Source organism: Rousettus aegyptiacus, unplaced genomic scaffold (genome assembly GCF_014176215.1).
Source record: "Rousettus aegyptiacus isolate mRouAeg1 unplaced genomic scaffold, mRouAeg1.p scaffold_m13_p_7, whole genome shotgun sequence".
Lineage (NCBI taxonomy): Eukaryota > Metazoa > Chordata > Mammalia > Chiroptera > Pteropodidae > Rousettus > Rousettus aegyptiacus.
The window spans coordinates 68,834,579-68,860,586 of NW_023416310.1; the positions used below are offsets into that span (position 1 = coordinate 68,834,579).

Sequence of the window (26,008 nt, forward strand, 5' to 3'; positions counted from 1 at the left end):
TGTGGTACTAACAGAAAGTGCTACTGATGGCAGTACACAATCTACTTAAACATGACTATACAATGAAAATGATGAAAAAAAAGCTAAAAAATCACCTCTTTTAAACAGCTTCATCCCAAATTGCTCCACTTTTGCCTGATTACTTTCCAACTACTACTAACACTGGGGATAAAGAACTAATTTCAAAGATCCACTGTCCACCAAAGAGACCTCTGTCTCCCGATCTCTTTGATATAGCAATTCATGCCAATCAATATGAATTATTTCCAGATTAGGTAAATCAAAGAATAAAAATCAGTGTTTGAGCAACAAACTCCAAAATACTTATAAGTTTCTAAAACCTACCCGGGCAGATGGAGACGGGCGTCTTGGACTTTTAGATCTACTTCTGATCATCTTTCTCAAATTCTGAACTTCACTCTTATAGTAATCTCTGTCTGCTTCTAAAGTCTTGACAAAGGAATCAAGTCTGGAAGGAGATTTATTTTGTGCTTTTTCAGTCTCTAAAATTATCTTGCCAAGGAGGAAAAAAAATAGGCCATTATTTCAAGCTAAACTCTAGCATTATTTTCTACATGAAAGTTGAACACAAACAGGGATCCTTAAAAATAATAAATTATTTTAAATTCATTAATAATTTTTAAAAAGCAGTTAAATATCTTTCTTTTCTAGCATTTATGAATGTACTATATTTTTATTTAACTGAAAGTGCCCATAAATTTACTCAATAATTTTGAAGAAAAAATGGTAAAAAATTTTCAGGAGGCCAGAAATGTCCATAGACCTAGTTACAAATCCTAGAAATGGATTTTGCTTAGAAAAACTTGTATAGCATCTAAGTTTTGTTCAATAATTGTTCAAAATATAAACTACATGAATAAATTAAATAAATGCTTGATATTCCATACTTGTATATACTTGTAAGCATATTCCCATTCACTTTAATATATTTACTAATACTGTATTGACAGAAAATGACATATACTTTCAGAGATGTTTCAAATATCTTAAATAATATTAAAATGTCTATACAGAGCAGTTATCATTTCACATTGTTAGATAAAGAAAATAAATTACTCGGAATTAAGTAACAAAATTTGACTTAAGGATATTTATTACTAATAGGAATAAAAATTAATGTGTAGACAAATGCATCTTATATTTTAAAGAATTAAGTTACTCAGTCATTTTAAATCAAGTAACAGCTAAGGACATTAATAAAACTAACCAAAAGCTCTTTCCACCATAAGGAAAGAAAGTAGTGATAAAATGGAGCAAGAGCAGCATTGCTTACAGATGGGTGTGCCCCTGTGCACCAAGCAGAGTGCTGATTTTAGAAAATATTTTTTATTGTTCACAAAATGCATGACAGCCAAACCTATGTACAATTTTTTATAGTCTTCCTATACTAACAATAAAAATTATTCCTTAACAGATATTTAAGAAAAATGTACTTACAGATCTAAGTCTTTTTAGTGTATCTTCCAATACTATTATATTATTTTGCTGGCAAATGAGTTCAATCTGAAAATCAAGCCAGAAAAGAAACTATCTTTTAGATTTAAAATGTTTAAACTGATTGAACTGGAAAGTGAGAATTCATTTAAAAAGAAAAACATGTGCACAGCATAGGGAATACAGTTAACATTAATATGATGGCGAGGTAGGGGGCCAGGCGAGGGAGGGAGCTATGCGGAAGATCATTTTACGAACTATATAGATGTCTAACCAATGTACTGCATACTTGAAACTAATTTAAAGAATATTTTTTAATTTAAATAAATAAGTAAATAAATAAAAACATGCAGTGGATATTTTATGAAAGAAAAGATAATCTACCCCTTTATGTTTACTTACCTTTGATGGTAAAAGAACCTCCGATGAAATATAGCAGTTCTTTTAAATTATCTAATGTTTTGTATAAGATATTCATTATATTTTACCAAATTACTCCCCTCAAACTTGAAAAAATGTTATTACTGAAGATAATAGGGAAGAAATAAAATGATTAGGATTAAATAATTTTCCCAAATCACCAGTCAGAAGTGACATCTCTGAACTTGTTTAATAGTTTAGTTCAACCCAAAGTTTTAGTTCAATACAAAAACTTTATGTATCAGATTCATGACACAGAACATACCCAGTCTTCCAATGTAACTAACCATAGTTATGTAGTTAGCATATGTTCCTAGAGGACAGTATCTGTTTTTATGCAAAGCTATAAATCTTTTGGTTGAAGTTTGGCGTATCAGTCTAATAAACTTATTTCAAAATTCACAAACCTTCTCCCTCATTATTCTAAACTAAGATGTCTCCTGCTATATTTTAAATTTGAATTTTATGGAATTATCATACCTCATTTTTTTTTAGACCAAAGTATTTTTCTAAGATTTCTCTGGTAGTCCTATTTTAGTTAATGAAAATTAAGGGGAGTTATGGTATGGGACATTACTTATGTATAGTTTGAATAAGGTTACATATCGTTTTGGATAAACAATTTTCGATGCTTTAATTTATACTACAACACAGATACTAAAATGAAATATATCTGTACTGGATTATGTGTAAAGATGTCCATACTAAATTTAGTACAAAAACTCACACTACCAAAAATTTTATTTATTATGACATATTCTTGTAAAAAATAAAAATTTATACACACATATTCCAGATACAGGTGGAAAAAACCAATAATATGTAAACTGAGGAAGATGGATTATGTCTAGTTATCACAAGGTACGATTATAGATGTTATTTTCTTCATTATGCTCCTCTGAATAGACTGATATTTTTATAATAGATATGTATTACTTTTATAAAGATAAACATAATGCTGATTCAACTCTGAAAAACAAAATGTTTTCATTTGACAACTGTTTAATAAGTACCTACCACTATGTGCCTGACATTGCATTATATGCTGGCTATAGCAGTAAATAAAACAGACAAAAACCTCTGTTCTCAAGAATCTTACATTCTAGTTGAAAAAAGAAAAACAAATTATAACAGAAAAAATGTGTCAGATAGTGATTGTGTCATTTAAGAAATATATAATGAGCATGTACATCTGTTCTAGGCACTTGAGGTTTTAAAATGTGGACAAAACAAAGTCCCTGCTTTTGAGGACTTTACATTCCAGCTGTGTAGACAACAGAAAATAAACCTAACAAATAAATTACATAGTACAACAGGGAAAAAAAGAGCATAGTTAAGGATATTGAGGGTGTCTGTGGAGGAAAAGGTTAGAGTTTTAAACTGGGTGATCAAGGAAGTCCTCATTGAAAGGTGCCCTTTGAACAAAGAGTAAACGGAGGGAGGGAGTAACCACATAAAAATCTAGGAGAACATCCCAGGCAGAAGTACAGTTATAGCAAATGTCTTAAGGCAAAAGATGTCTGTGAAATTCCAAGGAATAGTAAGGAGGCTAGTGTGGCTGGAGTGGAGGGATGAAGGGAAGAATAAAGAAGGAGGAAATTGCTAAATAAAGAAGGGGAAAACTTAAATACACTGCGTGTTTTGCCTTCCACGTGGTAGGTTTTGAAATACATTTGACTGAATCACAAACAAAGGTAACAATAAAGACAGGAGCTACCAGGGATCCAGTCCACAAATGGCTATGTTAATTACAAATATAAACAATATGAAGAAACTAGTAATGGTAAAATTGAAATTCTGCTTTTTCGTATTTCAAAAAATTGTGTTCAATTATCTGGGAAACACTATTAAGATATGAATGATAAACAACTCAAAATTAGAAGATTAAAAGAGGTATATAGTTGTAGTGGTTTTAAAATATGTCCACAAATTCCGACACTCTTTCCTTCAAAAGATGGAGCAAAATGTGAGCTATACTTAGTGACTCACATCTGATGAACAGGCTATGGTGGAAGTGAAGGTATGTAACTTTTGAAAATGAAACTTAACAGGCATTCCAGATTCTTCTTTGCTGTCTCTCTTGGATCACTGGCTGGAGAGAAACCAGCTGCTATAAAGAATATATCAAACAACCCGAGGGAGAGATTCACCTGGCCAGGAACTGAGGCTTCCAGCCAAAAGCCATCAGCCATCTGAATAGGCCATCTTAGAAGCAAATCTTCCAGTACCAGTCAAGCCATAACTGAAGCCTGGCCATCATCTTGATTACAATTTCCTAAAAAAACATGAACCAGAAGTACCCAGCTAAGCTGCTCTTGAATCTCTGAGATATAAATGTTTGTTGTTTGAAGGCATTAAGGTTTAGGGGTAATCTGTTACACAGCAATAAAAAATACAATAGAAAATACTCAAAACACGTTTATGGAATAAATGATGGAAGAAATTACTCTGTTGACTTTTAAAAATAACTAAAAGTAGTATCTTTTGAGTAAATAAATTTAATTTCAGTAAATAAATCTCAATTCCAGACAGACTACATAGGATAACAAGGGAGAAAAAAAAAAGCAGAGTTAAGGATATTGAGGAGGTAACTTTAACCTCAGACTCTACCCGAACATATTCAGAGCATAACCTCAAACAGTACCAGAATGTAAACATTCTGTCTCAGCTCTCAAATTAGAAATTCTCTTGCTCCAAGTGTCATTCCACAAAGCTTTCCCCAGTAACTGGATACCTACACTGCACACCCAATGACATTAGGAAGATGACAACAGGCATTGGTGTTCCTCTCCCCAACGCTGGTCATATGTCTTTCTAACTCCTATTTAATGTAACATTCACTTACTGATGCTGGTGATCTCACTCAGGCCATTTTACCAGCCCAAAGGGCCTATTTTCACTTTGTCCTCTTTCTTGACTTCCCAGTGTCTTCCCTGCATCAGCAGCACTATCTCTTCTCTAAGAACCCTGCCCACCTCCCCTGCCCTTGCCCCTCATATATGGGTATCTATTTCCTACAAACACTCTTTTTTGAGCCAAGAAGAATTTCCATCTGTGAATTTAATATTTTTAGTTTTAGGCAAATCCTAGCTCTTTTATTTTATATGCTTTCCATTTCTGCTGTTTTGTAGCAAAGGATTCACCCTGACACAGTACTCACTCTCTCTCTAAAACGCAGACCCTAATAACTCTTCAAAACTGATAACTTCTAAACTGGGCACTCTCCCAGCAGGAATTGGGCCAACTAGACTTCTAAGACTCTGGGAAGGAGTGCAGTAATTTTAATGTGAAGAAGAATATAAGACATAATAAAACATTAATCCAATGTTCTTCGATATTTTAATTTTTATAACTGATACTGAACTTAATTTACCATTAAAATGGTAGTAACTATTCTTAAAGAAACAATACAAAAAAAGTTTATTGAGGAATGTTTAAAATAGTCAAGCTGCTTTAAATGTCCTTCAAATACTTTAGTAGCAACAGTGACAAGATAAATAATTCACAAGTTAAAAACAAGTCATTCTTATTTATTCTCTCAAGTAGGTCTAAGGACTTCCTCCAGGCAACACTGTGAAGAAGACTGTGTCCTTACATCAAAGGAATTAACTTCACATATTTAAATATTCCATTATTCAGACTTTTCACTAATTTATTTGTCCTTTACATACTCTAAGTAAGGTTACTGCATATAAATACTGTACTAGAGTTCATTAATTGGGCTCATATTTTAAATTACTGTAACAAATAATACCTTCAATAATACTAATGTTCTCAGCCTGAACCTTTATTTAAGTGCTTTATCATATGCTACCAAGAAGAGCATATAATATTCTTTATTATATGCTACCCAGAATATATTATATAGATGTTTAAGAAATAGCATGTAACAACAATTAGGTTTGGGAAACCACCTTATTACAGACACAGTTGACTAATAGTGATTAATAAAATCAAGTCAATAAGCACATTCACATATTATCATTTAAAAATTCAACTGGTTGCTTTTTGTCTTTCAAATCTATTTTGTAGCTCGCTGATAAGTCATCAGGCAGCAAGGAAAAATAAAATGGTTTTCATTTCATACTTGTGTTGAAATTCTTAGTTTCTAAATTTCATGGCAGAGTACTAAATAAAATGTTATCAAAATATCCAAGAGTTACAGTAACTAAAATAATGTGGTAGTGGCACAGAAAATGGCAAATTAAGGAAACCAAACAGTCCAAATTCTATATCCACACACATAGAATTTAGTAGCTATTAAAAGGGCACTTCAAATCAGTGACTAAAGAAAGAACTAATTAACTCTACCACATACTAGAACAAAAAGAAATTCCAGAAAGATTAAAACTTTAAAAAATTATTTAAAAGAATTAAAACTGTAGAAAAATTCTTATAGTTCTTAAGGTGAGAAGATTTTCCTAAACAAGAATCAAAAGTAAGTGGAATGCAGAGAATTTTTAGGGAAGTCAATTACTCTGATAATATACTGGTGGATATATGTCATTTTAAATTTGTCCAAGCCCACAGAATATATACCACCAAAAGCAAATCCTAATGTAAAATATGAACTCAGGGTGACAATGATGTGCCAGTGCAGTTTCATCTACTGTAACAAACATGTTCCTCTGGTGGGGTTGTCGATAATGGGGGAGGCAGAGCATGTGTGGGGGCAGGAAGTACATGGGACATCTCTGTACCTTCTGCTTAGTTTTGCTATGTTACCCTGAACAAAGCCTGATCTCGTCTGATCTCAGAAGCTAAGAAGGGTTGGGCCTGGTTAGTACTTGGATGAGAGACCACCTAAGAAGACCAGGTGCTGTCGGTGTAAAAAATAAAAAAATAAGAGATTGTAAGCGGACAAGGTCCTTGCAATCCATGAGGTCAACCAAGGGTTGCCTCGCCTAAAAAACAAACAAACAAAATTATTCTAAAAATAAGGTCTATTCGATTTTTTTTTAAAGTGGAAAGGAAACAAAAAAATAAATAAATAAAAGAATCAAAACTCAGAAGTCAGTAAAGACTGACAAATTTGACAAATTTAAAACCTTAATTTAAAAAAAAAACTTAAAAGTGTGAAATAAATTGTGGGTCTGAAAACAGTAAGGAAGAATATGAACACGTAAATCTTGTTGGTAGATATCTGTGCAGGGGAGAGGAGCACTGGGGAAAGAGAGAAATGTTCTTTATGTAGAACATTCTTGTTGCTTGAAGTTTTTACCATTACTACATAGTACTTAGAAAATTTTGTGTGCAAAATTAAAAAAATAAATAAAATGTGAGATAAAATATAATTTAATCCATATAATAAATATTTAATGTCAAATCTAAAAATCTTTCAAATTACATAAATGAGAATGTCACTTTTTTCATTACATTTAGTAACTACAGGATGTTAAAAGTAGAATTAAAATCCTGATCAGTAGTTGGATGTTAAACAGACTTATTGTGATCACTCCACAGTATATACAAATATTGAATCATTATGTTGTATACCTGAAGCTAATATGTCAATTATACCTCAGTTAACAAAAATTCTGATCAGCAGTACATCTAATACCTTTGCTTCTTCAAGTTCCTTGTCAGCGGTATCCACCACAAACTTTTTCTCTTTTTCTAGTTGCTCTGCTAGTTGGTCAATCTTAATCAATTCCTTACAAAGATGCTCATTGTGGCTGGTTAAATCTTCTACTTGACTGCTTACCACCTCCTTACTATCCAAGAGTTTCCTAACATATTCTTCCAAGCCATGATTTGTCTGTTTGAGATCTTCAATCTGTTATAATTAGAAAGAAAATAAATATATTAAAATATTTCCTTAGCTTCCCCCTGAGAGCAACGCGGTGACTGGAATTGGGAAGGGAGTTTGCTGGCAAGGAGACTTGATTATTTATCTTTTTTAACTTTCTGAATTTTGTGCCATGTGAATGTATTACCTAGCTGAAAAATAAATTAAATGAAAATTTAAAGATTTATAGCTTTATCTTTCAAGAAAAGGTAAAGTTAATTTAAAAGAACTTAATTACTATTGATTTTTAACCAAACTACTAGAAAGATAGCCAAATGTTTATATCTGCAATAAAAGAAACCACAGGCTTGAAATTTTTTATTTTAATAACATCATCGATTAGGCATTATTTAGAATTAAATTTCTAATTGTTGTTATCAAAATGTGTTAACTCTTTAGAAATGTCCTTTTGAACCAATTGGTAACTTCCTTGACTAAGCTAAACACCAAATCAATAATTGCTGACCAGTCCACTACCAAACTACCAACAGATGAAGAAAAGGGCCTTTTCTATCATGAAGGTGTCCAAACGCCTTTAAAAGAAGAAAATATATATTAGACCCATTGAACAATGATTGTGTGTCAGGAACCATGTTAAATTCAACAGATACAAAGCTAGGTTAGGTCCTCAGAGAGTTTAGTGTTTACATGAGAAAATACAAATACAGTATGTTAAGTGCTATAACAGAAATATCTATGTGATACTGTGGTGGCATAAAGGTCCTTTCCCATAGTACTTGCCTCTCGAGTGTATTTAACAAACATTTACTGAGCACCTACTCTATGCAAGGCCTTGTGGCAGTACCCTGTGGAAGATGTAAAAGGAACTAGATGCTAAGTCCCTGACCTGATGTGATTCTTGGTTCTAACACTATTCTTGCCTGACCTCGTCTTTTCAAATAACTCTAGAGATAGCTCCTTCCAAACCATCCAAATCAACCAAGTTTTCTTTAAAAATATAAACTTTATAACTGGTCACAATATAGAGAAACATTCTAAACGTCATGAGTTGCATTTAACCAAGTACACTACAATGACATTTACTGTACTCAGTAAACACACACCCAGAGCACTGTAAAAGTCATTATTTTAATTCTCTGGCACTTTGTAAAGCACATTAACTTTTGAGATTTAGAGGTAAAGAGTTTGAATTATCAAATCCAGAATACAAGAAAAAGTTTGAAAAATTTTTTTAAAAAAGGTGCACTGTAAATGCACTTATTTCCTTAGCTGGGTCTTTTATTACACTGGCCTTTCAGCAACACTTCTTACTATTCTACTGTTTATAAACAGCTCAAAAATTCTTTGAAAATGAAAATCTGAGCTAACTCCTATAATCTCATGGTGCCTTATCATACAAGAGTAAGATGAAGGAATGCCATTTGTGATCCCAGGCCACTAATCTGTCTGTCCAGCCTAACTACCACCAACCTCAATACAGACCTAAGACCAAGAAACACTGTAGGAAACTAAACTCTTTTTAACACCTGTATTAAGGACGTTTTTGGAAGTGTTATACACTGTGTCAGAGACCCATTTGTTAAGAATCCTCAGGGAAAACTGTGCTTAGGTCTCAATTTCAGGAAAATGTGCACTTCTTTTGGAGACCTGGTTTGTTCTTACCCTATGGACTGTGAGTTATTTATGCAAAAATTTCCTATTTCCTTTGCCTCTAGGATTTTCAAGCCAATCCACAACTCGCCTCTAGCAAGTGGCACAGAAGCCTGTGAAATGACTTCCCATCTTTTGCTTTTCTCATCCCACGCTTTCACTGAGTCTCTTTATTTTCCCCTACTCTTATCATCTAAGCTATTTTCATTACTAGTACTTTTTTAAACGATATGATGTGAGATACCAAACAGATAAACTTCCATGTGTCTGTCTGTTGATCTGTCTTTATGGTTTCTACAGTGCCACTTCCAGAGAGAGTGGAGCACACTGAAAATGCTCGCTAAGCTTCCACTGCACCAGGAAGGGTTAAATGTTTCTCCTCTCTGTGCTCCCATAAAGCCTCTTAGTTTTATCTTACTGTTTTATAAGATGTATTTATAAGATGATAATTTGTTTACTCACCTGTCCATTCAACTAAATTCTAAGCAATTTTAAAGGGATCATGTCCCTAATTTCTTGTTCAACGTAACTCTCATTTCTGCATCATTTATTACGTATCTAGCATATAACGCATAAATTATTGTTAAATGAATGAAATAAATTATAAATAAATACATAAGCACTCCCTTTACCTCTGATGTCAAGCCCTATTTTACTCAGTTCCGAGATACACATACTTTAGAAGAGGTCATTTAGAGCAGTAGAAAGACGTGGGTCAATCTCGCTTCAGTTCTTTACCGGCTACTTGATCTTGGACAATTTACCATATTTTCTTGATTCTAAGAGATGCATCTGACTTCAGAAAAACTAAGTGGAGGACTCTCAAGTCTCATTGGTTAAATGGAGAGAATATCTACAATTTGCAGGGTTGCAGTTAGATATAAAAGTTCAAGTAAAATTTCTGGCAGATAATAGGTACTCAAAAAATAGCTTTAATTTAAAAAAAATTTTTTTTGAAAGAACTAAAGTTGCAAACGTAGTACAGAGAGGTCTCATGTGCCCTTAACCCAGTTTCCTCCAATAGTTACATCTTAATAATTATAGTACAACACCAAACCCAGAGATGTGGTTTCATATGTGTATACTGCTCTATACCATTCACCACATGTATAGATTCCACCTCAGTAAGATGCAGAACTACCCAGCATCATGAAGATGGCCCTTCTGTGACCCCTGTATGCTCACACCGTCTCTCTCCCCATCCTTAACTCCTAGCAACCACTAACCTCTGACTTTGTCATTTTGAAAATATCGTATAAATAAAATGTGACAAAGATCATGGTACATTAGCTTTTTTCCTCAGCACAATGCCCTTGAGATCTGTCCAAATTGTTACGTGGATCAATAATAGTTCATTCCTTTTTCTACATCTACTTATATGATCATGAGATTTTTCTCTTTCAATTTGTTGATGTGGTGTCTCCCATCGATTTGCGAATATTGAGTCAACCTGGCATTCCAAAGAATAAATCCCACTTGGTCACGGTGTATGATCTTTTTAATGTATTGCTGAATTTGGTTTGCTAGTGGTTTGTTGAGGATTTTTGCACCTGTATTCATCAGGGATATTGGCCTATAATTCTTTTTTTGTAATGTCTCATTCTTTTTTACTGCTGAGTTATGATATTCCATGGTATGAATTACCATAATCTCTTTAATCATTCACCAATTAAGGGAAACTTAAGTAGTTTCCAGTTTGGGGCTATAACAAAGCTGCTGTGAATAAATGTATATAGGTTTACTGAGTGGATGTAAGTTTTCATCTCTCTGGAATAAATGCGCAGGAGTGCAATTGCTGGGTTGTATGGTAGATGTATGTTTAGTTTTATAAGAATTAAACTATTTTCCAAAGAGGCTGTAATATTTCCCACTCTTACCAGGAATGTATGAGGGATCTGGTTGTTCCTCAGCTTTGCCAGCATTTGGTACTGTCAGTATTTTTTAAACATGTTATTTTTAACAGTAAGCCATATATATTTTACATTGTTATCGTCACTATTTTTAATTTTAGCTGTTCTTATAGGTGTGCCTTATTTCACTGTGGTCTTAATTTGCATTTCCCTGATATAGAAAGGATAGACAACTTTTTATATCTTTCTGTGAAATATCTCTTCATGTCTTTTGCTCATTTACTAACTGGATTGTTTGCTATTTACTGTTGAGTTTTGACAGTTCCTCATGTGTTCTAGATATGATTCTTCTGGCAGAAACACAGTTTGTAGCTTGTCTTTTCATTCTATTAACAGGGTCTTTCAGAGACTAAGACTTCAATTTTGATGAAGTCCAAATCTTCAGTTTTTTCTTTTATGAATCATGCTTTTAGTGTCATGCCTAAGAAAATCCTGAAGATTTTCTATGTTACCTTCTAAAAGTTTCAGTTTTATATTTTACATTTAAATCTATGATCCCTTTTTAGTTAAGTTTTGTATAAGGTGTGAGGTGTTGGTCTAGGCTCATTTGTTGAAAAGACTACCTTTTCACCACTGAACTACATTTGCGTCTCTGTCAAAAACCATTTGGCTGTACTTGTGTAGGCTATTTCGAGATTCTCTATTCTGTATTATCAATGTGCATCTGTCCCTCCAGCAATACCATATAGTCTTGATTTCTACAGCTATATGTTAAGTTTTAGAAAAAAGAAGAATGACTCTTCCTACTTTATTCTTCTTTTTCAAAATGTTTTTGCTGGGATTTTGATGGGTACTGCATTAAATCTATATATCAATTTGGAGAGTAGTGATATCTTTACGATGTTGAGGGTTCCAATTCATGAGCATAATACATCTCTTCATTTGTTTAGATCTTCTTTGATTTATTTCATTAGCATTTTGTTCTTTTAAGAATACAAGTTTATACTTATTTTGTTAAACTTATGTCTAAGAATTCCATTTTCTATTTGAGTGATCGTAAATGGTATTGCATTTTAAATTTTGACTTCCACACATTAATGCCTAAAATATGGATATACAATTAATATGTTTGTCTTATATTCTGACCTTGCTGACCTCATTCAGTAGTTCTAGTTTTGTATTATAGATTTTATAAGATTTTCTAGGTAGATCATGTCTTCTACAAACAGGGACAATTCTATTTCTTAATTTCAGGTCTGTGCCTTTCAACCTATCAATCTAGGTACAGCTTTATACTGGAAGTGAATTGCTTGTAGAGAGCATAAAACTAGGTCATGTTCTTTTAATACACTCTGCCAATTTGTTTTTTAATTGGTGTATTTAGACTATATGTATTTAATGTAATTATTTTCATGTTGAGATTCAAGTGTAACTTTTTTTTTCTTTCTGGTTTTTTTCCGGCCTTTCATTTGGTTACTTGAACATTTTTTAGAATTCCATTTTGACTTATCTATAATGTTTTGAGTGTGTCCCTTTGTATAGCTTTTTAGTGGTTACTGTTACATTATATATTCATAACTTATGACAATTTACATTTTACCAGTTCAAGTATAGAAAACTTACCTCCCTTTATGTCCTTTTTATCCCCTCTATTAATAATTGTCTTAAATATTTCCTCTACATGCACTAAGAACTACATTTGACAAATACAGAAAACCAGAAAAAAGGAAATTTCTATTGCATTTACCCATATTTTTGGTCTATATATTGTTCTTCCTCCTTCCTATTCTTCCGAGATTCCTTCTTTTATCACTTCCTTCCTAGTTAAATTCCTGTAGCTAGTCTTTAATGGTAGCTCTGCTGGCAATCGATTCTCTTGTCTTCATCTGAGATGTCTTGATTTTCCCTTCGTTTCTAATGGATACTTTTACTGGATACAGAATAGTGGGTTGACAGTTTTTTCCTTCCAGCACTTGAAAAATGTTGTGCCACGTATGACCTCCAGATTTTTAGATCTGCTGCCATTTGAACTGGTGTTCCCCTATAGGTAATAAATAGTTTCTCTGGTTACTTTTTTTTTTTGTCTTTACTTTTCACAAATTTGAATATAAAGTGTCTTGGCCATGGATTTCTTTGAGACTCCTGGTAGATGTTCATTCACCTTCTTTACTATGTCTTGTATCATTTGCCATTTTTGAGCAATATTTAGCCATTATACTTTTGAATACTTTTTTCAGCCTCATCCTTTCTTGCCTCTCTTCCTTGGACTCCAATGATCCAAACATTAGATCTTTTGTTATAGCCCCACCTGTTCTGTTCACATTTTTTCCAATCTATATTCTGTTGATCGGATATGTAATTTCTATTCTCATGTTCACTGATCCAATCCTCTCTCCTCTCCAATCTGTTGTTTGGAGTTCGAAATAGTTTTTAATTTCAGTTACTGTATTTTTTAACTTTTTTTGTTGTGGTAAAATACATATATCATAAAATTGACCATCCTAACCATTTTTAAGTGTACATTTAGGTGGCATTAAGCACATTCGCAGTGTCTTGCAACCATTCTAGACCGTTTCCAACTTTTTCATCATCTGAAGTAGAAACTTGTACCTATGAATTTGTCCATTCTAAGGACCTCATATAAGAAGAATCATACACTATTTGTCCTTTTCTACCTGCCTTATTTCACTTTGCATGTTTTCAAGGCCCGTCATGCTGTAGCCTTGTATCAGAATTTCATTATTTTTTAAGGCTGGGTACTATTCCACTGCATGTTCAGATTACATTTTGTATATCCAGTCATGTGTTAATGAAAATCTGGGTGGTTTCCACATTTTGGCTATTGTGAATATTGCTGCTATGAATGTTGCTGTTATATGAATATCTATTTGAGTTTCTGCTTTTCATCTTTTGGGGATACACCTAGGAGTAAGATAGCTGGGATCATATGGTAATTCTATACTTATCTTTTTTTCCACCATGGCTGCACCATTTTACATTCCCACTAGCAACGCAAAAGGGTTGCAGTTTCTCCACATCCTCACCAATACTTATTTTCCGAGGATTTTTGTTGTTGTTGTTATTGTTGTTGCTTTGATAATAGCCAAACTAATGAGTTTGAAATGATAGCTCATTATAGTTTTTATTTGTATACTCTTAATAGTTGATTATGTTGAGCATTTTTTAAGTGCTTACTGGCCATTTGATATCTTCTTTGGGGAAATGTCTATTCAAGTCCTTTGCCCATTTTTGAATTGTTTGTTGTTGTTGAGTTGTAGAAGTTCTTCAGACATTTTGGATATTAATCCTTAAGCTATAAGACTTGAAAATATTTTCCTCCATGCATTTTTTAATAGACTTTTTTTTAAGAGCAGTTTTAAGTTTATAGAAAAATTGATCAGGAAGTACAACAGAGAGTTCCCACAGACCTCTTCTTGCCACATACAGTTTCCTCTCTTATGTACATCTTATATTTGTATGGTATATTTGTTACAACTGATGAACCAACACTGATACATTATTAACTGAAGTCCATAGTTTACATTAGGGTTCACTCTTTGAGTTGTAGATTTTATGTGTTTTTGGCAAATGTATAATGACATGTATCCATCATCACTGTATCATAGAGAGTAGTTTCAATGCCCTAAAAACCCCGGGCCCCATTCACACGTCCCCCTCTCCTGATCTTTTCAATGTCTCTATGTTTGTCTTTTCTAGAAGGTCATAGTTGGAATCATACAGTGTGTAATTTTTTCAGATTGGCTTTTTTCACCTAGCATGCTTTCAGGTTTCCTTCATATCTTTTTGAGGCTTGAGAGCTCATTTCTTTTAACAGATGAATAATATTCCATTGCATGGATGTACCATAGTTTGTTTATCTATTCACCTATCTTGGTTGCTTCTGAAACCTCCACTTGGTTCTTCTTTATATCTATTTCTTTGCTGAGATTTTCTCTTTTTGTTTGTTTCAGGCATGCTCAAAATTGCTTGTTGAAGCATGTATAGGATAGCCGATTCAAAATGCCTGTGAAATAATTGCAATATCTGATTCATTTCTGTGCTGGCATCTCCTTTCTTTTCTTATAAAGGTTGAGATCTTCCTAATTCTTGTGATGAAGAGTTTTGTTTTCTTTTTTATTGAGAGCTGGTATTCTAAGACTCTGGCTCTTGTGTTTTAGTAGGCTTCCTGTGACACTGCTCCAGCTAGGAAAGGGGGACGCTGACTTTGTCCAGTTAGGTAGGGGCAGAAGTCCACTAGGCTTCCACTGATACCTGGGGACAGTGGGGCTCGCTGTTTCTGCTAGGTAGGGATGAGAGTTCAGGCTCCCCACTAAGCCTCTGCTGATACCACCACAGCCAGGAAGAAGAGAGACACACCATTAATGTTCCCATGGGTCCTTACTACCTCTGTGGGAGGGTGGACTTGTAATTCCTGGGGCAGTAGAAGTCTTGACCCTGGTTCAAATCTCCTCTGACACCACCCCAGCAAAAAGATGGGGCACCGCTCCTACCAGGGGGGAGGGTGAGTGTCTAGGCTCCCTACATAGTCTCCACTTCCCCGCGGGGCTTGGGGACCTTCCTTACTGCCTTGTGGGCACAAGAGTCTTCACTCCCCACTCTGTCCAGATGGGGACCTGGGAGAGGGGAAACAGGGGGTGCAGCTGGGGCTCCTTGTTACCTATAGCCTGGTGAGGGTAGAAGCCTAGGCTCCTTACTCAGCCTTTGCTGGAAGGAACAGGGCTAGAGTTTTTTCCATTGTTGCTTAGAGCAGACAGCCACTGTCTAAAAGTAGTCTGCCTTACTAGGCTGCCCCTTTCCTAGTCCTTTGGCTATAGAGGGATGGCTTTTCTGATGCCTCTTTTTGTCTGCATCCATTGTTGTTTCTGGGTGCCAGTTTTTCTAGCACTCTGTCTGGGGTACATGGAGCACAAAGAAAATCCAGGAGCTCACTAACATGTCATTCATGGTGTGCTGAAGTCCCTAGCCAGTCTTCCTTCTACTTCCCACCCTTCTATGTTTGTTTTAGACATTATGCTCGGGGTTTTAGCTGTATTTAGTGATAGGACTAAGGACAAGTAAGTCTACTCCATCTTCCTAGAAGAGGGAGCTCATTTTAACAACTTTATTAATAGCTACACCACATATCAGGCACCAGGAGAACACAAACAATACTGAACTTGGAGAACAGGGTTCGAATTCTAGCTAACTTGGGAGTTTAGAGAAATCCTAGCTCTGTCATTCATTAGTCCAATATCATAATTCTTTAACCTCTAGAACTTCAGCTTCCATGTCTGTAAAATGGAAATAACATCACTATTTCCCAAGGTTGGGATGAAGTTAGATTATGTACTTCAAAGCACCTGATATAACACTTGGCACGTAGTTTATACTGACTCTGAATCTATGTGTATCAAAATGGTTAAGATATAAATGGAATGATTTTAGACCTAAAAAAACACCCATAAAACAAGCACTGAATTAGTATTTATTCTCCATCTTCTTGTTTTAAAATAGGCCTCATCCCAAATTAATTCGGGGAAATACATAATAAATTAAGTGTAACCTGTAATTTCAGTGTGGAGATGAATTTATCTTGATTTCTCACTTCTTGTTCTAGCTGGAGAGTATTCTGGTATTTTTCAGCTTCAGAAACTGGAGTCCCTAGACCAAAACCATGTTCTTTGGTGGTAACCTGGTGGGAAGAATGAGAATAATACTGAGGCATTTAGTTTAAAATAGCTTTGTGATTTCTCACAACAATCAATAAATTCTGAAAATTAACAACATTCTTAGCTACATTTTCACTTGTTTTTAACCTTGTCCCATCCACTTAGAGGATTTTACAAGCTTTACTTGCTTAAAATTTTGTTATAAAACTTTTCCTGTTTCCCAAATATAAAACCACAGTTCTGAACATGCTTTTCAAAAAGACATACTCCACCCTATCCCCTTGGTAATCACCGTTTTAAGAAAATGTGGGTCAGCAGCAAATTTAGTAGTCTACCTCTAGGCTTGTGTCATCAAATACAGTAGCTACTGGCTACTTATTTATTATGGCTTTTGTATATTAACGGAAAGGTTTGTTACCCAAATTACAAAGGGCTAACTACCCTAATATGTAATTAAGTCCTATAAATAAAAAAGGAAAATAATTGAAAAATTGGCAAAGAATATGAATATTTCACAAAATTTGCTTTAAAATATATTTAAAGATTAAAAATTTGGATATAAATAACTTAGCTTTTATATTCATCACTGGTGGAAAGTGTAAATTGATATAATATCTGTGGAGAACCAATTCTGTAAAATTTAGCAGTGTTACAAATACACATAGCTTCTTTACAAAAAATTCCATTTCTAGGAATTTTCCCTACATATATATTTGCACGTGTGCAAAATAACAAGCGATACTTTGTGTTAAAAGTGTTTCACTTTAATATACTACTCTGCATTGTAAATTTTTACTTGACAACGTGTCTAAGAAACTGTAATTTAGGGAAATAATTTGTTCTTTCCCTGAATCAAGGCTACCTTTATGTCAAGGAAAAGAGAATTTGCTACAGGCGCCCTAGGTATCTTTTGGCAACACAGCTGCTATTCCCCAAAATCTAGTGCTCAGAGTATTAGAGGATCAGGATCCCCCAGTCATCGACTTTGTGTTACAACCTGTGCAATCTAGTACTTAGCAGTGTGACAGATTTATCTTCCTTTTTCCCTTTCCCTAAATAAGACACAAATCTGCTTTTCTGTTCTTCCTTCCAGAAGTTACTGCCTCACCTGGACCTCAAGCATTAGATCTCACAGAGCATCTCTAACTATGAACAAGTGAGGCCTTTATGGCTTAAGCTGAAATCCTAACTACCGTTTCTTACATAGTTTCTGTTGAAAAATATGTTTCTCGTTATAAATATTTGACTTAGAATAACAGAATAAAATGATTCCTCAGCAAAGAAATATTTTTCAAATTTTAGTGGACATAAGAATCACTTGAGAATCTTGTTAAAATGTAGATTCTTATTCACAGTAGGCTGGAAATACCGTATTTCTAAAAAGCTGCTCAGTGATCCCTATTTGGCTAGTGCAGAGACTACACCTTGAATAGCAAGTATCTATTTAAGTCTAAATCTGCTAGCACTCAAGAGTTCTTCATACTATTCCCTTCCCACTTCTCCAAACTTATCTCCTACTTGGAAACTCCTAGAACCATTCTATTAAAGACAAACTATTCTAAAGTACTCTACACATTCTTTATACACTGAGAAACATGTTATCCTTTGTTCTTAAGCCTTGCCCTCACCCTTCTCTCCATTTAACTGAAGACACTTCTAAGGCTCAGTTTGAATTTCGTATTCTCTAGGAAGTTTTCTCTATTTTCTCCAACAGTGACCACGTCTTCACTGAGACTTCTGTATATATTAGTCACAGAACAATTTAGGTAGCTATTTGTTTTTTCTGGATATGTCTCCTTCACACCATCATCAGAATCTTAAGAACAAGCAATATCCTAGAGCAATCTGTACTGTCCCTAACCTGCACGGAGTTCTTTGTATAATGAGAAAGTGTCACAAAAATTTGTAGAAGTTGATAAGCAAATAGTGTACTAAAGCTAACAAAATTGAACTTTCCTTCTTCTCTTTGATCAACTGAATACTCAAGTAGGAATTCTATAAAATTACCTATTGGACTAATGTAGAAATTAAAAGTAGGAAGAGGCCAACAGTTTATCTGACAAGTGTGAGCAATCACAGTATGAGCTGCTGCTTCCTCTGCACCAGCTTTTGAGGCAATGCAAAGGGAGAGAAATCAGTGTATTTGAAATGACTAGGCCTGGCCTGCCACCTCGATACCACATTCCCATGATCTCGAAACAGAACTAAAATGGAACTGTGTTCCTATACAGATCTCAGAAAGTGCAAGTAAAAGGAATGAGCAAGTGAAAAATCGTCCTCATAAACACCAAGCTAGAATCACAATCATTCTCACTGGGAAGCAACATGGCATAGTGGTTGAGAGCACGTTTTTTAGTATGACACTGCTGAAGGGCACTATGCTTGTTCTGTCACTTCTTAGTTGAATGACCATGGGCAAGTTACTCCTCTGGCTATGACTCCATCATCAATAAAATGGAGATGATAATAGTACTTGCCTCATAGAGCTGTTGCAAGGATTAAACAAATTAATATATGTAAAGTACTTAAAATACTGCCTCACAAAAATAAGTGCTATTCCATTATTATTTACAATTATTATTACTAATTTGCCTCAGCTTATCTATTGGCCACCAAGTTCTATTGATCTTTTCACTAAAATATCTCTCAAACACATTTCTTCCATTCCTACTATCACTGTTTCAGTTCATACTATGAGACCGTAGCAGTCACATTTATTCACTTAACAAACAAATTTATAAATAGGCAGAATAAGGATGAACCAATATTAGATTCTGGAGAAAGATGAAAAATAAAAACCTACAATTTCAACTCTCAAAGACTCTAGAGAAGTCCAGAACAAATAAATCAGAAATTAGAGTGCTGCATGAACATTGCCACATAAGAGAGATGCACGCAAATGCCACTGGAATACAGAAAAGGACTACAAAAAAATAGTTCTGACTTCTACTTCCTTCCAAAAGACTTAGAATATATTTTCCATGTTCCATAAAACCTATGACTACACCCCTAACTGGAGCACATAAACAGACCTCTTAATTCCCCCACCTACACTCCTACTCTCAACCTCACCTCCACCATGTTCCTTCGCAGCCTTTCCCACATCAAATGGTACTACCATCTGTGCAGTACCCAAGGTCAAAAACCAAGGGCCTGTCTTTGCTTCCGCTTTTCCTGACCCCCAACAAATCCATGAGCAAGCCCTATTGGTTCTAACTCAAAGGTCCCCAAACCCTGGGGCACGGACCAGTACCAGTCCATAGCCTATTAGGACCCGGACTGCACAATAAGAGGTGAGCGGCAGGCCAGCGAGCAAACTTCATCTTGTATTTGCAGCCACTGCCCAGCACTAGCGTCACCACCTCAGCTCCACCTCAGATCATCAGGCATTAGATTCTCATAGGAGCGCCAGTTGCTGGTGCCAAAAAAAAGGTGGGGGACTGTTGTTCTAACTCCAAAATATATCCCCACTCCACCCACTTCTCTACTCTTTTACGATCTCTGTGGTTCACCATCACCTCCAGTGTGGATTCTTGCCGTGTTTCCTAACTGATCTTTCTGCTTCTACTGTAGCTCCCTACAAACTATCTTCCAGACTGAAATTAAAACATTCACTTTAAAGCAGTGAGATCCTGAGATCAGGAAAAAATGGCATAGATGATAGGGGCTTTGTTTTTCCCTCTTGCAACCAAATCAAAGTTGTGAAAGAAACACAGAGCAGATAGCAAGCAAAGTTGCCTGGGATCTAGATGAACAGAAATACTACAACTAGGGAGAGAAATAAAATAAGAAATCACCTTGCAATGAACGAAGGTAGGAGGGGGCAAAGACACGAGGCTGCCTGGTCCCGAGTGGCTGAGTGGGACAGAGGTTGTGGCAGCCAGCAGCAACAGATTTTCCTCTTAAAAGGGCCATGTTTGCAAATGGAGTTTTGTGGTGATGGACCTGTTCACTCTGAGCACCAGAGCCAGGATGGCTGCTGGGCAGCGGGCCACCAAGGAGTTACAGGCAGACGTTGACTTGTCAGAGTGAGGGCCGGAGGTGAGGCTTTCTCCCGGACAGAAGTGCCGGTGTATCCACTGTTCCTCTGTTGAACCCTCCCCACTCCAAGTGTGTGGACAAAGTGCTGCCATAGGGGAGACATCATCAAACTGGATAATGGAGGTTGCTTCGCCCAGAGGACTCCCTGAAACTCCACCTCCCTTACCTCATAGCCCCACCCAAGCCACATCCAGTTGTGTTCTCAGAGTCAGATGCTCCTAGCTGAGCAGTGCCAGGACTCACACTGGTGGCAGCTGACCGCAGTTTCTGGTGTGGCCTCTTAAGGCAACTATAAACATAACATCTGTGGATTGCTTGCTGAATCTTAACAGATGGCCCCGGAGGGGCACAGTCTGGGGCCAAACTTGGCCTGCTGCTGAACCCTTCCCAGAATTGTGCCACTGGACACCTACTACATAAAATCATGCTAATAAGACTGGGAAACTTAGGAGCTTTGTTTAGTACATGAAAAGACACAGACAGGCAGCCAAAATGGGATGACAAAGAAGCAGAAACCAGAACAGAGATCCAGAAATAATGGAGTCAAGCAATCTTAACAGATGCAGAGTTCAAAACAATGGTTATAAAGATGCTCAATGAACTTAGGGGAAGTGTAGATGAATTCAGTGAGAACTTTAACAAAGAGATAAAAAAACATATAAGTGGAAATGGAAATTATAAAAGGGAACCAGTCAGAAATGAAGAACACATTATCTGAGATGAAGAATATATTAGAGGAAATCAACAGAGTGGATAAAGAAAATGATTGAACCACTAATATAGAGGATGGGGAAGCCAAGTACACTCAATCATATGGCAAGAAAAAAAGAAACTAACAATATAATAATAATTTAAGGAGCCTATGGGACACAATTAAATGTAAAAATATCCATGTCATAGGGGTACCTGAAGGAAAAGAAGAAGTTGAAGAGCTATTTGAAGAAATAATGATGGAAAACTTCCCTAATCTGGTGAAAGAAATAGACATACAACCCCAGGAAGCTCAGAGTCCCCAAAAAGATAAACTCAAAGACACATCATAATTAAAATGCCAAAGGTTAAATACAAAGAGATAATCTTAAAAGCAGCAAGAGAAAAGCAGTTAGTTACCTATAAGGAAGCACCCATAAGACGGGGAGCTGATTTCTCAGAAGAAATTATTCAGGACAGAAGGGTTTAGCACAAAATATTTGTGGTGAAAACCCAGGACCTACAGCTTTATCCAGCAAAGCTATCATTTACAGTCAAAGGACATATAGAGTTTCCCAGACAAAAATAAGATAAAGAAATTTATCAACACCAAGGAACAGGAAATACTGGAGGGACTTCTTTAAGAAGAAAAAATATGTATCAAAAACATGAATGAGAATGGGAACAACTACATTCCTATCAACAAGTAACTTAAATGGAAAAGAATTAAGTGCTCCAACCAAAAGACAGAATGGCTGAATGGATAAGAAAACAAGACCCCTACATATGCTGCCTACAAGAGACTCAATTCAGATTAAAAGACACACAGACTAAAAGGAAGGGGATGGAAAAAGATATTGCCTTGATGGACCTAGAGGGTATTGCACTGAATGAAGTAAGTCAGATAAAGACAAATATCACATGATTTTATGTATATGTGGAATCTAAAGAACAAAATAAATAATAACAAAAATGTAAATAAACTCAGATACAGAGAATATTTTGAGAGCTACTAGATTGGAGGGGGGTAAGGGAGATGGCAAAAAGGGACAAAGGGATTAAGAAGTACAAATGGATAGTTACAAAAGAGACATGAAGATATAAAGTGTAGCATAAGGAAAATAGTTAATAATGATGTAATAAATACGTAAGAGGGAAGCGGGGTGGTAGATAGCAGGGTCATCACTTCATGAATTTTATAGATCTCTAATCACTATGCACTACAACTGAAACTATTATTGTATGCCAACTCTAACTGCAAAAAACCCAACTTACTGAATTGTACAATGTAAATATGAGCAACTAATTATCTATTTCAATAAAGTTGGAAAAAAATTCATGCAATATATATTAAAACGGTGAGATCCTTCTAAAAACAATAGCTTTCCATTGTAATTAGAATAAAATTCAAATTTTTAAAGGTCCTACATGATTTGGCCCTGCCTTCATTTCCCTAAATAGACCTACTAGTCTCTTCTTTGTTCACCCATCAGTTTTATCAGTTTTCTTTCTGTCTCCCTATGTGCCAATCTCATTCCATTTTGAGGAGTCTGCCCTTGCTTCTCCTGTGTCGGGAACACTCTCCTAGCCCTCTACATGGCTGGCTCCCTTTTACCCACAACTCTCTGTCTGAAACATCAGAGGGTCTTCCCTGACCTCTCACCTAAAGCAGCCTCTCCCCCACTCATTCTCTCATTAGGCTATTTTTACTCACACTATTTGAAATTATATCATTTATTTCACTTGTTTTTTGTCTGTCTCCCCTATTAGAATGTAAGCTCCAAGAGATCTAGGCTCTTGAATGATCACTGTTATATCCCTACTGCCTAGAAAAACGCCCAGCGCAAAGTTGGTACTCAATAAAACATTTCTGAAATAAGGAATTTTGATGACTGGAAGAAAGTAGTCTTAACTGTAGGGATGGGGAAGGAGCAAGTTTGAATAAGACTAATTAATGAATGATTAGTAAAGGCAGTAGAAAATGGACATTCTTTTAGGAAGCACAATTGTGAGAAGAGACAGACAGTGAAAGTTGGAAAAAACCCAAGGCTGTTGAAGGGTCATTACAAGAGAAAAACTTGTTTCTCTTTACATCAAAGAATTAAACAAAAGCCCTGGGTCTACTCAGGAAAATGCAAACACAAACGAAAAAGGGTTCAGGAACTCCCTAAAGTTCCTGTACTCCAGGTTAAGAAGCCATACAGTACAGACACAATAGAGATTCTAAGACATGGGTTAATGTTCACTGATGGAGAAAGGCCACTAGCGAATAAGAAACGCAGGTAAAGGGTGTGCCCTGTCCTCTGAGACAAGAAAGGAAAGCAAGGTCAGGTGAAGATTTAGATAAGAAGGGGTAGAAATCTGAAGAAGTTCCTGCCTGGTGGAATTTTAATTTTTCAGCAAAAAAGGAGGCAAGATCATGTGCTAAAAAGTATGATTAGTGTTGAGCAAATTATCAGGTATATAATATGTGCTGAACAAACGTCTACTGAATATTTTGATAGAATAAAAAACTATTGGAGTATTTTACATGGGATTCTGAATTCTGCTTCTACAGAAAGTCAACTTCTTTTCTTTTTATAAAATTGTCTCCAAAAGTGGGGAAGTAGGAAGAATAGCCTCAGTAACAGAAGGATGAGAAAACCACACAAAATTTTATAAATAATTTTGAGATAACTTGTTGTATTTATAATCAAAATAAGTAAATACGTTTTAGAGATTCACTTCAAATTTAAGTTTTCTTATGAAAAAGAATAACCTCTCCAGTCATTCCATCCAAACCCAAACTCCCACTTCCCTTCAATCCAGATATACTGTAAAGAAGTAACTTGTCTTTTTCAAAGAACATAAAATAATGGCTGTAGGAGAGGTGCCATTCATCAAGACCTCTTGGAAATATGAGGTGAAATAGTTGTTTTCAAGAGATTTTTCCGAACTAAAAGAATTTAAAAATATATAGACTGATGTTATTAGCATAATGAAGACATGGTACTACCTTACTAACTAGCTCACTTCAAAAGATTATGAGGTAGACATACAAAAAAGTTTACAGCAGTGTTGTTCACATTAACCAAAACTGTAAAATCTTTAATGTCCATCAAGAGTACATAAATTGTGGTATACTCTTACAACAGAATACTAAACAATCTGCAAGCAACGAAGATAAATCTTAAAAACATAATGTTGAGTAAAGAAGCAAAATGGAAAGAAAAACTTAGTATAACTTCATTTATGTAAAGTTCAAAAACAAGCCAAACTAGAATGTGCGTGTTCATATAAAAGATGGAGAAACTATAAGGAAAAGCAAAGAAATGGCTATCACAGAAGTCAGGATCGTGGCTATACCCGGGGAGCAGAAGGTGAGAGTGATAGGAAAAGAGAATGAATAACACCTGCTCTGTCTCTGTTCATGGAGCACTATGAGCAAATTATCCTAAAACAAACTGAACTAAGCAACCAAAAAACAAAACAAGATTGCCCAGAGAATCTCCACAACTGATTATATGCTGGGGTATAAGTAGTGTTTAAGGTAAACAAAATAAGATATGTTTTGGAAACTGCTTTTAAATAATGTAAAAGTTTATTGTTTAAAATAAGTATTTCATTAAAATGTCTTCCTAATTATTTCCCACTAAATAAGACTGAATGATTTAGTTAATGGAACAATTAAACTAAAAACAAAAATAGGTTTTACCCTGGAGACAGAGTGACACTTTATAACTAATCTATTTTTAAAAATCGATTGTTAATCTGTTTATTGCCTTACAGATTTAAAAAAAAGTGTAGTTGAAATGCCAGTAGAGAAAATTTTAAACAAGGAATATCCTGAGATATAAGGGCATGAAATGGAAGAAAAAAACTCTGGGACACTGTTATCTTTGCCAACTTTTCTGAAGCCATGAGCCTTGACTTTATTGACAGAAAAAAAAATGTATTCCTATACGTATTTAGATATCAGGTCCATGATCACAGCAGTTATTCAATTTAAATCTCAAATATTTTTTCAAACGAAAGCCAGCTTACCCTGCTTTTCCTGTGTATAAATTCTACTGAAATTATAAGAGATTTTCATGCAAATGCCTATGTAAACCTCGGCCCTTCACCTCTCAAAGTCTATAAAGAGGTTTAGAAGTGAGAAGCTGGGAGTCAGGATGAGTCAAGTTGAATTCCCAAATCTCTGACTTCCAAATTCCTCAGCTCCACTCCAGAGTTTCTAAACAGAACAGTTCCCCCAACAACCGAGCGGACAGCTGCGGCACGAAACGAAGCGGTCACCATAGGAACTGGGCTCAACCCTAAGAAACCTAAGCTCCTAAGAAACCGCAACAGGAACAAAGTTTGCTCCTGGAGGGATTCCCAGCACCGCAACTCTGCCCACTACTGCCTCTCACAGCAGGCCAAGCAGTGAGTACCTACTTCGGGGGTCGCTCCCAGCCCCAACCCCCGCTCTCTTGCAGCTGCTCTCTCAGAGGCCTTCCAGCGCA

General features: G+C 35.5%; 1 protein-coding gene across 8 annotated transcripts in view; it reads right to left on the reverse strand.

Annotated features, from left to right (window-relative positions):
• TSGA10 (testis specific 10) overlaps positions 1-26,008 on the reverse strand; it is a 96,456-nt gene that overhangs the window by 69,920 nt on the left and 528 nt on the right. For all 8 annotated transcript variants that reach the window (XR_001596685.2, XM_036224466.1, XM_016143052.2 and 5 more), the window contains exons 2-5: positions 16,688-16,816; positions 7,436-7,651; positions 1,459-1,524; positions 346-513 (exon numbers count right to left, since the gene is read on the reverse strand). Coding sequence is in view for 7 of the 8 variants with exons in the window: in XM_016143052.2 (XP_015998538.1) it covers positions 346-513; positions 1,459-1,524; positions 7,436-7,651; positions 16,688-16,816 (579 nt within the window). In the remaining variant the exon portion in view is untranslated. The remainder of the gene's footprint in view (positions 1-345; positions 514-1,458; positions 1,525-7,435; positions 7,652-16,687; positions 16,817-26,008) is intronic.